This window comes from Anolis sagrei, chromosome 10 (genome assembly GCF_037176765.1).
Source record: "Anolis sagrei isolate rAnoSag1 chromosome 10, rAnoSag1.mat, whole genome shotgun sequence".
Taxonomy (NCBI): Eukaryota; Metazoa; Chordata; class Lepidosauria; order Squamata; family Dactyloidae; genus Anolis; species Anolis sagrei.
Window position 1 is genome coordinate 2,861,662 of NC_090030.1, and position 14,004 is coordinate 2,875,665.

General features: G+C 44.8%; 1 protein-coding gene across 3 annotated transcripts in view; it reads right to left on the reverse strand.

Moving 5' to 3' along the window:
- Window positions 1-14,004, reverse strand: part of KIAA1210 (KIAA1210 ortholog) — a 58,934-nt gene that overhangs the window by 9,987 nt on the left and 34,943 nt on the right. For 2 of the 3 annotated variants that reach the window (XR_010910312.1, XM_067471501.1), the window contains exons 4-7: window positions 9,158-9,284; window positions 7,538-7,696; window positions 5,703-5,759; window positions 2,954-3,154 (exon numbers count right to left, since the gene is read on the reverse strand). Coding sequence is in view for 2 of the 3 variants with exons in the window: in XM_067471501.1 (XP_067327602.1) it covers window positions 2,954-3,154; window positions 5,703-5,759; window positions 7,538-7,696; window positions 9,158-9,284 (544 nt within the window). In the remaining variant the exon portion in view is untranslated. The remainder of the gene's footprint in view (window positions 1-2,953; window positions 3,155-5,702; window positions 5,760-7,537; window positions 7,697-9,157; window positions 9,285-14,004) is intronic. The other variant, XM_067471502.1, reaches the window with a different exon arrangement.

Genomic DNA, 14,004 nt, shown 5'->3' on the forward strand with positions numbered 1-14,004 from the left:
TTCTACAAACATCTACTGTCCAAAGGCCTGGTCCCAAAGCCATGATTTTAATTTCTTTTGAAAAGCCAGGAGGGAGGGAGCAAATCTTACCTGATTTGGGAGTGTGTTCCATAGGCGAGGGGCCACCGCCGAGAAGGCCCTGTCTCTCGTCCCCGCCAGACACATTTGTGCAATTGACGGGAGCGAGAACAGGGTCTCCCCGGATGATCTTAGATTACGAGATGGAATGTAGGGGGTGGATGCGTTCGGACAAGTAGACTGGGCCAGAACCATATAGAGGCCACAGTAGTCCACGCTCTGGTTACATCCCATTTAGACTACTGCAACGCTCTCTACGTGGGGTTGCCTTTGAAGACGGCTCGGAAGCTCCAATTAGTCCAACGTTCGGCAGCCATGATTCTAACAGGAGCGGAGCGCAGGGAGCACACCACTCCTCTGTTGCACCAGCTCCACTGGCTGCCGATCTGCTACCGGGCTCAATTCAAAGTGCTGGCGTTGGCCTTTAAAGCCCTAAACTGTTCTGGCCCAAGTTACCTATCCCAACGTATCTCGGCCTATCAGCCCGCCAGGACCCTGAGATCTTCTGGGGAGGCCCTGCTCTCTATCCCGCCTGCTTCACAGGTACGGCTGGCGGGGACGAGGGACAGGGCCTTTTCTGTGGTGGCCCCTCGGCTGTGGAACGCCCTTCCCATGGAGGTAAGATCAGCCCCCTCGCTGATGGTGTTCCGAAGAAGATTAAAAATCTGGATGTTCGAACAGGCATTTGGTTAATCAGTGCAATGAATGTGACGATTACAGGAATGGAAATATGGACTCTAGTGATGAGAAGCATTGTGTTGTTATTGTTGTGTAATACTGTATATTGTGCTTTTGTGGTTTAAATTGTATATTGTGACTGATTTTACCCTTGTTGTAAACCGCGTTGAGTCGCGGGTTAGGCTGAGAAACTGCGGTATACAAGTAAAGTAAATAAATAAATAAATAGAGCTTTATAGGTCAAAACCAGCACTTTGAATTGGGCTTGGAGATGGACTGGCAGCCAGTGGAACTGGCACATCTTCTTCCCATCCCTGGCAAGGCGCCCCAGAAGGATACTGTGGTCGACGGTATCGAAGGCCGCTGAGAGGTCCAGGAGCACCAACAGGGACACACTCCCCCTGTCTAGCTCCCGGCGCAGATCATCCACTAAGGCGACCAAGACCGTCTCGGTACCATGCCCCGGTCTGAAACCAGACTGTGCCGAATCCAGATAATCCGTGTCTCTCAAGAATACCTGGAGTTGTCCAGCACTGTGGGTGGGACCAGATACTTATTGGGACAGGCCCATGGTTGCCATGGCTGACATGAAGTCCTGAGCCTCTCCTGACAGAGTGGTCTCAGCATGGACATTGAAGTCCCCCAGCACAATGAGCCATTGGGACTCCAAGGCCAGGCCTGAGACCACTCCGGACAGCTCAGGTAGGGAGACTGTAGTGCAGCGGGGTGGTCGGTACACCAACAGAATCCTATCCTGTCCCGGTCACCGACTCTCAGGCCAACACACTCAAATGTGGTAGACTGTGGGATGGGGCACCTGGTCACGGGGATGGTATCCTTATAGACAATTGCGACACCCCCTCCCCGCCCTCCAGATCTTGACTGGTGCTGAACGGAGAGATTAACCCCCCCAGCCTCATCCAACCAGGTCTCCGTTATACAAGCCAGGTCAGCGTGTTCTTCAAGGATTCGATCCTGAATAATAGATGTTTTTCCATTCACTGACCTGGCATTGAACAGCACCACTCGCAACCTAGAGGGACCGCCATCCTCGGTACTCAGCTTAACCTTGTCAGCAGCCCTATTTAAATTTACAAGAGTTCTTCCTTCAATTTCTGGCCGAATTGGTAATTTAGAGTTTTCACAGAATTCAACAACGAGAGTACGCTGGCAATGCTGCCCTAGCAAAGGAAAAACCACTCTGGCACGGAGAAAGAGGCGGAGAAAGGGGCGGGGAGAGAGGCGGAGTCTCATGACGTCAGGGACGTGCTGGCACAGTTTGCTCCCGCAGGAGGCTAGTTTGCGATGGGTCTAAGGAAGGGTAGACACTAGGCCTGGGTAACAACGCAAAAATTTGTTTCTAAAATCGATTTGTATTTGGGGGTTTTTTTTTGTTTCGGTATTTAAAATAATTACAAAATTTTCCCTTAAAAAAGTTCGGTATTTACGAAATTTCGTTAATATTTACAAAACATTTTGTAAAGATGGCGCCCTTTTTTTTCAATATTTTTTCAATATTTTTCAATATTTTTTCAATATTTTTTCAATATTTTTTTAATTTAATTATTAATTTAGTAGAATAGGGAGGAGAAATTATTATTAAGGAGGGAAGGCAGGCACTCACTCACTCTGGCGGGCCCTCAAGCGCTGCCGCCGGCTCCTCCGAAGCAATGCGAAATTGGGAGAAGGGCTCCCCAAAGGCCATCTAGCCCAGCCCTCCGCTAAGGAATTGGGAGAACGAAGCACACCCACCACAAAGGTGAGGAAGGAGGGACGGGCCGCCTTCCCGCTGAGGGTCGCTCGCCCTCTCGCTCGCTTGCTCAGCCGGCGCCTTCCCCGCCCTCTCCTCCTCCTCCTCCTCCTCTTTCAGGCTCTGATTGGCTAAGGAGAGGAGAGAGAGGAGAGCTCCCAGCAAGCATCTAGCCAAGCCATCTTACGTATTTCCGAAATGGACGGAAATACAAAATTTTTTGGCGCATGCGTTTCGATATTTAAAAACACTTCCGGGTTTAAAAATAAGTTTTGTAATCGTTTTGTAATTGCTAAAATTAACGAATATTTAACGAATTACAAAATTATCGAACGAAATCGCCCAGGCCTAGTAGACACCCTCTTGGAGCAAACCTTCCCCTAAAGGAAGCCCTATGGGAGACGATCCCAGTTGCAAAGAACCATCCCGCGGCAAGGAGGCACTTACGAAAAGACTTTGGGTTTTGTTGGCAAAGGCTTTCTGCCTCCGCGGATGCACGGCCATCTTGTGCCTGGCGGCCGAGGTGTCCAGGCAGCCCAACGGAGTGGCCGGGCTGTTGAAATCGGCCGGAACAAAATGACCCATTGCCAAGGCCGGATGCCCAAGGACCACTGGGCTGAGAGGTCTGGAGGCGGATTCGGAGGCGACCTGCAAAGCAAAGACCAATCCATTATGTGCCTGTTGCATCCTTCTAAGTATGGTGATCAATGTTAACCAAAAATCAAAGCAAACAGGGCCCAATATTTAATATTTTATTATATACTAGCCGTCCCCTGCCATGCGTTGCTGTGACCCAGTCTGTGTATATTTGTTTTGTGTGTATGTATGTGTATATATGTAGTTTTGCGCATGAGTTTTAATATATTTTTAATTATTATTTTTTGCTTTTTAAGTCTCTTCCACTGCGTTTTTCAGTGTTTTTATGAGTAATGGTTACTTGTTGGCCTGATAGGTGTCTTGTGTCCAAATTTGGTGTCAATTTGTCCAGTGGTTTTTGAGTTCTGTTAATCCCACAAACGAACATTACATTTTTATTTATATAGACTAGCCATCCCCTGCCACGCATTACTGTGGCCCAGTCTGGTGATCTGGGAAATAAAGTAATTAGAAAGTGTTGGGTTTCTAATCTATGTCATGTCTTTCTGCTTGTGAGTAAACAGTATTTCTTGCTGTTTCTTTGTCAGTGTGGATGTGCAGATTGTCTGGTTTGCCTCCTCTGGAACATACAACATATCATTGTCCTTCTTTAGGAGTCCCTTTCAAATCAATGATACTATATCTTTCATATACATATATGTGTGTGTGAATCATATCTATCTATCTATATCTATGGCTGGATGGCTCTTCGTCAGGAGGGCTTTGATTATGTTTTCTTGCCCTGGTGAAGAAGGGAGTTGGACTGGATGGCCTTAAGGATTTTCTGTTGGTCAGGGGAAAGTTTGGTCCAATTCTGTCATTTGTGGGGTTCAGAATGCTCTTTGATTGTAGGTGAACTATAAATCCCAGTAACTACAACTCCCAAATGTCAAGGTCTATTTTACCCAAACTCCATTTGTGTTCATATTTGGGCATATTGAGTATTCGTGACAAGTTTGGTCCAGATCCATCATTGTTTGATTCCACAGTGCTCTCTGGATGAAGATAAACTACAACTCCCAAACTTAAGGTAAATGCCCACCAAACCCTTCTAGGATTTTCTGTTGGTCATGGGAGTTCTGTGTGCCAAGATTGGTTCAATTCCATCATTGGTGGAGTTCAGAATGCTCATTGATTGTAGGTGAACTATAAATCCCAGCAACTACAACTCCCAAATGACAAAATTAATTGTTTTTGAGTGATGGTCACTCCTTGGGTTAGTAGGTGTCTTGTGGCCAAATTTGGTGGCAATTCGTCCAGTGGTTTTTGAGTTATGTTAATCCCACAAATGAACATTACATTTTTATTTATATAGACTAGCCGTCCCCTGCCACACATTGCTGTGGCCCACATGGGGGTTCTGTGTGGGAGGTTTGGTCCAATTCTTTCGTTGGTGGGGTTCAGAATCCTCTTTGATTGTAGGTGAACTATAAATCCCAGTAACTACAACTCCCAAATGTCAAGGTCTATTTTACCCAAACTCCATCTGTGTTCATATTTGGGCATATTGAGTATTTGTGCCAAGTTTGGACCAGATCCATCATTGAGTCCAGAGTGCTCTCTGGATGTAGGTGAACTACAACTCCCAAACTCAAGGTAAATGCCCACCAAACCCTTCTAGTGTTTTCTGTTGGTCATGGGAGTTCTGTGTCCCAAGATTGGTTCAATTCCATCATTGGTGGAGTTCAGAATGCTCATTGATTGTAGGTGAACTATAAATCCCAGCAACTACAACTCCCAAATGACAAAATCAATTTTTTGAGTGATGGTCACTCCTTGGGTTAGTAAGTGTCTTGTGGCCAAATTTGGTGCAATTCATCCAATGGTTTTTGAGTTATGTTAATCACAAAAAACGAACATTACATTTTTATTTATATAGATTTTTAATAGGCCTGGGTAACAACGGAAAAATTTGTTTCTAAAATCGATTCGTTTTTTGGGTTTTTTTGCGTTTCTATATTTAAAAGAATTCCGAAATTTTCCTTTAAAAAAGTTCGATATTTACGAAATTTCGTAAATGGTAAAAAAAATTACAAAACGATAACGAAACAATAACGAATCGATTCGTTAATGGCGGCCGCGATCGCGCAATACGCTAAAAAAACTCCTGAAGCTTCCCTCTCCCTCTGTTGTTGACTGTTGGTGTGATATTATAATTTTTTTTCACTAATTAAACAAAATACAACTATAAAACTTGCCCCAGACATGCGGAAATAATAACGAAACGACCTCAATCCAATAACGAAACGAATACATAACGAAATACGAAGCATTTACGAAACGAATTGAAAAATTAGTTTCGTTTTTAAGTTGCTCCAGAATGGTTCGTTATCGCTTCGTTAACAAAAAAATAACGAATTTTTAACGAATTACGAATTAACGAAACGAAGCCGCCCAGCCCTAATTTTTAAGGCCTCCATGATAGAACTGTACCTTGCAAACAAGATCTAGGAAAGCCATTTGAGAGCTTTCCCTCACCAGAATGGTTAAGGGAGCCAAGAGAGTGACTTGGTCGTTGCAGAGGTTGATAGCAATAGCAGGAAAAGCAGCAGCTATTTACCTGGTCGTCTTCACTGTCTAAACTCAAAGAGCTATGGCGTTGGAGTGGGTTGGAAGACTGCGGGATGAAACAAGGGAAACGGGTAAGTAGAGGGAAACACGACAGATGGTTGTTCCAGGGTGGCATATAATAGGATCATGATGAGAAACGACAACAAGGGTGGGTAGCTTGGGTTGACAAAGCAGCTCTCTCACACAAGCACAAGCACTAAAAGCCCTACGGACAAGTCATTTGTTTGCAACGATTGGCAACGCTATTGGATAGGTAGGTACCTCCAAAAGGACTGCTATCCCTTCTGCAAGACACCTTGGGTGCATCTACACTGTAGAATTGATGCAGTTCGATGCCCCTTTAAATGCTAGAAGTCAAAGTTTAGTGTGACACCGATTGTCTTTGGCAGTGAGGGCAAAAGACTTTGTCAAATTACGAGGGTTGAATGAAAAGTAATGCCTCCACCTTCGTAACTCCTCAACAGATGGCAGTACTGGTATGTGGCAGGTACTGGCTTGTTCAGTAGACTCTCCTCTACAGTTCCATGTTGTTAAAGTGTGAAGTATGGAACCCTGCACAGACAGTCGATCAATTTGACTTAAGCAACATGCAATCATTGAATTCTTGACAGCAGAAGGTGTCACCTCAAAAGTAGTGAAAAATAATGCCTCCACCTTTGTAACTCCTCAACAGATGGCAGTACTGGTATGCGGCAGGTACTGGCTTGTTCAGTAGACTCTCCTCTACAGTTCCATGTTGTTAAAGTGTGAAGTATGGAACCCTGCACAGACGGTCGATCAATTTGACTTAAGCAACATGCAATCATTGAATTCTTGACAGCAGAAGGTGTCACCTCAAAAGTAGTGAAAAATAATGCCTCCACCTTTGTAACTCCTCAACAGATGGCAGTACTGGTATGCGGCAGGGACTGGCTTGTTCAGTAGACTCCTCTACAGTTCCATTGTGGCGGGAAGCCTTAACATTGAACGGTTGTGTTGCTAAAGTGCGAAGAATAGAACCCTGCACAGACAGTCAGTCAGTCAATGCGACTTAAGCAACATGCAGTCATTGAATTCTTGATAGCAGAAGGTGTCACCTCAACATCTTTAAACTTACTCGCCCAATGACGCACAGTACTCTCATCAACACAATCACCATAAACAGCTTGCATTCTCTGATGAATTTCCTTTGGGGTGACACCTTCTGCTGTCAAGAATTCAATGACTGCACGTTGCTTAAGTTGCATTGACTGACCGTCTGCACAGGGTTCTATACTTCGCACTTTAACAACATAACCGTTCAATGCTAAGGCTTCCCGTCAAAATGGAACTGTAGAGGAGAGTCTACTGAACAAGCCAGTACTTGCCGCATACCAGTACTGCCATCTGTTGAGGAGTTACGAAGGTGGAGGCATTACTTTTCATTCAACCCTCATACAACTCCTGTGATTGCAAAGTATTGAGCCATAACATTGAAAGCACTGCCAAGCTGCATTAATTCTATAGTATACAGTGTTCCCTCACTACTTCGCGATTCGCTTTACGCAGACTTGCTGTTTCGGGTGTTTTTGCCTCCCAGTTTAAGGAGGCAAAAACCCGCGAAACAGCGAGTCCGCAAAAAGCGAACCACGAAGTAGTGAGGGAACACTGTAGTCTTAAGTTACAGAATCTTCAGTTTCCTTTCTTCTCTGGAACAGAGCAAACTCTTTTTGTTTACGTTGACTGTCCCACAGAAATCACCATTGTGGCTATACTACCTCTCAGCACGAACGCAGCCACCATTAATGATCACAGATGGAGTTGTTTACGTCTTTATGGTTTACATTTTGGAAAGGGTGTGCACACCTCACTGGTGGGACAGGCCAGGACATCGTGGAGGGTGGAGATCTCTGGAGGGCTTTTGGGCAAGCCGTCATCTTCGGACATGGCACCGACGTCTTCCGCCTTTTTGCCAGGGATGACGAGCGGGGGCGAGCCGAGCCGAAGATTCGGTTGTAACCGAAGCTAGTTGGAAGAGACGGGAAAACATACAATAAAGGCCTGGATTCTTATGTTGAAGGAGCATTTTCCTTTTGAGCCAGATGCTCTCCCACTTGGATTCACTTTCCATGCGCCATGAAAAAGTGTTTCTCCAGTTGGCATCTTGGACGAGGACTTGGGTCTCCATCACCCAATGAAATAAATGGTCATATCTACAAAATGGGTTTATTGGCTCCCTGACCACAAACAGATTGCATTAATACACATGCAGAATTCATGGTTTCTACGGCTTGCTGCTAAGAGAAACGGTTTTAACTGCCACTTTCACCTTGGAGAGTGAAGAGAGTGCTGACTGGAAACAGCTAGGAAGAAAATGGCTGCCAACTCTCTGAAGCCTGATCATTTCTGAGACATGAAGCACATTTTAAAGACTGTTTAAAAGGACTGTTTGTTCCCTCTGTTCTCTGTAAGAATTCAGAGAGACTGTTATATATATTGTTGCTCTGTTTGACTTTTAAACTGAAGTAAAGTTACTGTTACTCGTTACACAAATCTGAGTGACACATTATTATACTGCAGAGTATAATAGTGAAGCTTCTATTTCTTTATATCTATAGCCTCCAACACCTTCTCCCTAAATGGATTATCTGACTACTTACGTAGAACTCATGATTATATCTCCAAAATGGGTTTGTTGGCTCCGTCATCCCAGATTGTGTTACTAAATATGTAGAATCCATGATATATCCCCAAAACGAGTTAACTGATGCCCAAAATGAGTTAACTGATCAAGGGTCTGGAGAACAAGCCCTATGAGGAGCGGCTTAGGGAACTGGGCATGTTTAGCCTGAAGAAGAGAAGGATGAGAAGAGACATGATAGCCATGTACAAATATGTGAGAGGAAGCCACAGGGAGGAGGGAGCAAGCTTGTTTTCTGCTTCCTTGGAGACTAGGACGCAATGGAACAATGGCTTCAAACTACAAGAGAGGAGATTCCATCTGAACATGAGGAAGAACTTCCTGACTGTGAGAGCCGTTCAGCAGTGGAACTCTCTGCCCCAGAGGGAGTGTGGTGGAGGCTCCTTCTTTGGAGGCTTTTAAGCAGAGGCTGGATGGCCATTTGTCAGGGGTGATTTGAATGCAATATTCCTGCTTCTTGGCAGAATGGGGTTGGACTGGATGGTCCATGAGGTCTCTTCCAACTCTTTGATTCTAGGATTCTCACCAAGCAGGTTGTGCTAATACAAATGTAGAATCCATGATTCTATCCCCAAAATGGGTTCATTGGCTCCTTCATCCCAAATTGTGTTACAACACATGTAGAACCCATGATTATATCCTAAGAATCTCACCTCTTCTCCAACTTCCCTCTCTTCGTTTCTTTTTCTGCATTTGCAATAAGGAAGTCCAAGAATCCAAAGGATACTCATGCACAACGCTTTGGAAACGAGAAGCTATCAGCCACACAGCAGAAGGCATCTTACCTGCAAGGCTTTCACCTTCCCTGGAAGGTCGTCCTGCGAAGCTGTTTTGTCGGCTACGTCGGGTAACGATTCACAAATGAAGACGCTGTCGTGCGATAAGGCTTTGCTTCCCATGCTCCCTTTGGATCTGAAAGGCAAGGAAGGGGAGAAAATCCATTCAGATGTTTGTCAAATGCCATATTGCGTAACTATCACAATGGTGACTAATAACATCATGCAGAATTCAACAACAGGCCATTGAGTTTGTTTACTTTTCCTTTTTTTCCTTTGTCTCCCCCCCCCCTTTTTTTTTTTGGACATAATTTTGGAATTACAAATCTGGGGATTTTAATTTGACATTATTGCAAGTTGGGTTAGTCAGATCTTTGTTTATTGGGGAAGAAGACCAAGGCTAAGAAATAGTAAAGGTAAAGGTTTCCCCCTGACATTAAGTCCAGTCGTGACCGACTCTGGGACTCTGGTTGTTTGTTGTTCATTCGTTCAGTCGTCTCCGACTCCTCGTGACCTCATGGACCAGCCCACGCCAGCGCTCCCTGTCGACCATCACCACCCCCAGCTCCCTCAAGGTCAGTCCAGTCACTTCAAGGATGCCCTCCATCCATCTTGCCCTTGGTCGGCCCCTCTTCCTTTTCTCTTCCACTTTCCCCAGCATCATTCCCTTCTCTAGGCTTTCATAGAATCATAGAATCATAGAATCAAAGAGTTGGAAGAGACCTCATGGGCCATCCAGTCCAACCCCCTGCCAAGAAGCAGGAATATTGCATTCAAATCACCCCTGACAAATGGCCATCCATTCCTGTCTCCTCATGATGTGGCATTCAAAGGACTTCCACTTTGTCTCTAGTCTCCTTCCCTCCAATGAGCAGCCGGGCTTTCTTTCCTGGAGGATGGACTGGTTGGATCTTCTCGCAGTCCAAGGCACTCTCAGAACTTTCCTCCAACACCAGAGTTCAAAAGCCTCTCTCTTCCTTCGCTCAGCCTTCCCGAAGGTCCAGCTCTCACATCCGTAGGTGACTACAGGGAATACCATGGCTTTGACTAGGCAATGGATCTTCGTTGCCAGTCTGATGTCTCTACTCTTGACTATTTTATCGAGATTGGACATTGCTCTCCTCCCAAGAAGGAAACGTCTCCTGATTTCCTGACTGCAGTCTGCATCTGCACTCATCTTTGCGCCTAGAAATACAAACCCTGTCACGGCCTCCACGTTTTCTCCCTCTATTTTCCAGTTGTCAATCATTCTTGTTGCCATAATCTTGGGGGTTTTTTTTATGTTTAGCTGCAACCCGGCTTTTGCGCTTTCTTCTTTCACCTTGGGACTCTGGTGGTCATCTCCATTTCGAAGCCTAAGAATCAGCGTTGTCCATAGACGCCTCCAAGGTCATGTGGCCACTGGCAGGACTGCACAGAGCATCGCTACCTTCCCGCCAGAGCGATACCTATTGATCTACTCACATCTGCATGTTTTCGAACTACTAGGCTGGCAGAAGCTGGGGCTGACAGTGGGAGCTCACGCCACTCCCCGTATTCGAACCTGCGAACTTTCAATCAGCAAGTTTAGCAGCTCAGCAGTTTAACCCACTGCGCCACCATAAGAAATAAAAGCGCTGGCCAGCAAATTCAATGCTCAACCAAGATCCAAATTATATGCTAATTATATGCTAATCAAGGTGGTCAGTTGAAACATTCCCACCTAGCTCCAGCAGACAAGAGTCCTTTGTCCCACCATTGTCATTATTCCACAGATATATAAACCCTTTTTCCTTGTTCCAACAGACCTCACTCCCTCTGAGGATGCTTGCCATAGATGCAGGCGAAACGTCAGGAGAGAATGCCTCTAGAACATGGCCCTATAGCACGAAAAAACCTACAACAACCCAAGATCCAAATTGTTCAATCACACTATGTAACAAAATTTGAGAAATATCTGTTCCTGGCTTGAAAGTGTCATTTCCTGTTTAATTGTGCAGTCCTTAGTTTGAAAGTAGTTGTTCTGCTCCAGAAACTTTGTTTTCGTGGCTGCCAAAAACTAGGTTGAATAGATTCGAGATTTGGTTGAGGCTCGGTGATGAGACATCCATGCAAAACTCTAGCAAAATGTGCTAGAGCAGGATGTCCCTCCCACATAAAGAAAGTCTTTACAGTTTCGTCAACCTTTTCCATGTTTTCATGACAGAACCAATTAGGAAATGACATTGATAACCCAGGAACATCAATCGTGACACATAGTGTTATAGTTGATTCTGCAGCGTGGATGAGAGGTACGTCATGGTAGTCTAATTCAGTGGCTCTCAACCTTCCTAATGCCGCGACCCCTTAATACAGTTCCTTATATTGTGGTGACCCCCAACCATAACAATATTTTCATTGCTACTTCACAACTACAATTTTGCTCCTGTTATGAATCGTCTTGTAAATATCCAATATGCAGGATGTATTTTCATTCATTTGGCACGAATACTCGATACGTCCAAATTTGGATACTGGCGGGGTTGAGGGGAGGATTGATTTTGCCATTTGGGAGTTGTAGTTGCCGGGATTTATAGTTCACCTATAATATCAAAGAGCATTCTGAACTCCACCAATGATGGAATTGAACCAAACTTGGGTCACAGAGCTCCCATGACCAACAGAAAATACTAGAAGGGTTTGGTGGGCATTGACCTTGGGTTTTGGAGTTGTAGTTTACCTACATCCAGAGAGCACTGATGTATCTGGACCAAACTTGGCATGAATATTCAATATGCCTAAATGTGGACGCTGGTGCAATTTGGTGAGGATAGACCTTGACATTTGGGAGTTGTAGTGGCTGGGATTTATAGTTCACCTATAATCAAAGAGCATTCTGAACTCCACCAATGATAGAATTGGGCCAAACTTCCCACACGGAACCCCCATGACCAACAGAAAATACTGTGTTTTCTAATTGTCTTTGGTGACCCCTCTGACACCCCCTCATGACCCCTCCCCCAGGGGTCCCGACCTTCAGGTTGAGAACCACTGGTCTAATTGTTCCTGTTAATGGTTGCATTCACTCAAATGTAATGCTCTCAATGACCTTCCCAAAATTAGAGCACGCATTAGAGTCAAGTAAGACAGTCATCTACCTGCGTGACCGCATTTCTGTGTACGAACCCACACAATCTCTTCGATCATCTGTAGAGGCCCTGCTCGCACTCCCACCCCCATCGCAAGCGCAATTAGTGGGGACAAGGGAGAGAGCCTTCTCGGTGGTGGCCCCTCGACTCTGGAACTCATTCCCCAAGGACATCAGGCATGCCCCAACTCTGGCAGTCTTTAGGAGGAGCTTGAAAACGTGGTTGTTCCAGTGCGCTTTCCCAGAATAATGAACCCTCAGCATTATGTCCTCTAAATGCACTTTACACTCATTTAGGATCGCTTGTACGCTTTCACCAACGCCCCATCTCTCCTACCTTGTTCATGCCTGGCATTATTTTTAAGCTTTAATTGCATTTGGTCCAGCCATATATTTTAAAATGTGTGTTGTATTACTGTTATTGTTATTGCTTCTTTGTTTATGAGTTTGATTTTAATTGTTTATTGTTGTTGTTATTGTATTGTCGAAGGCTTTCATGGCTGGAATCACTAGGTTCTTGTGGGTTTTTTCGGGCTATAGAGCCATGTTCTAGAGGCATTTCTCCTGACGTTTCGCCTGCATCTATGGCAAGCATCCTCAGAGGTTGTGAGGTCTGTTGGAAGTAGGAAAAATGGGTCTATATATCTGTGGAATGGCTGGGGTGGGGCAAGGAGCTCTTCCCTGCTGCAGTTAGGTGTGAATGTTTAGCTGATCACCTTCATTAGCATTTGAAGGCCTGCCTGAGCCTGGGAAAATCTGTTGCTGGGAGGCGTTAATCTGTGCCTGGTTTTTTCCTCTCTGTTGTTTAGCTGTTATAATTTTAGAGTTTTTTAATACTGGTAGCCAGATTTTGTTCATTTTCATGGTCTCCTCCTTTCTGTTGAAATTGTCCACATGCTTGTGGATTTCAATGGCTTCTCTGTGTAGTCTGACATGGGGGTTGTTGGTGTGGTCCAGCATTTCTGTGTTCTCAAATTCACACCTAACTGCAGCAGGGAAGAGCTCCTTGCCCCACCCCAGCCATTCCACAGATATATAAACCCATTTTTCCTACTTCCAACAGACCTTCTCAACCTCTGAAGATGCTTGCCATAGATGCAGGCGAAACGTCAGGAGAAATGCCTCTAGAACATGGCTCTATAGCCCGAAAAAACCCACAAGAACCTAGTTGTTGTTATTGCTTGTACTGATGTATTGTGGGCTTGGCCTCATGTAAGCTGCACCGAGTCCCTTGGGGAGATGGTAGCAGGGTACAAATAAAGTTTTATTTATTTATTTATTTACTTACCTACTTTATTTGTATACCGCTCTTCTCAGCCAATTAGGCGACTCAGAGCGGTTAACAACAAGTAGCAGCAAAAAATTCAATACAAACATCATACAGCAATTTAAAAGACAGTTAACACAGTAATACAATAAGCAATTAACATCAATAACCATCAATAACATCAATAAACAACACACTGGCGTCTCATAACTAAAGTCATAATCCAAGCTCGTCATCCGTTGTACTGATTTCCTATAATTCATTGTAGTTCATTGCACTGCCGATTCAAACGCCTGTTCAAATAACCAGGTTTTCACTTTCTTCTGAAATGCCATTAATGAGGGAGATAATCTGATGTCTGTGGGTAGGGCGTTCCACAGCCGAGGGGCCACTACCGAGAAGGCCCTGTCCCTCGTCCCCGCCAACCATGCCTGAGTTGCAGGCGGGATTATTTTATATTATTATCATCATCATCATCATCAT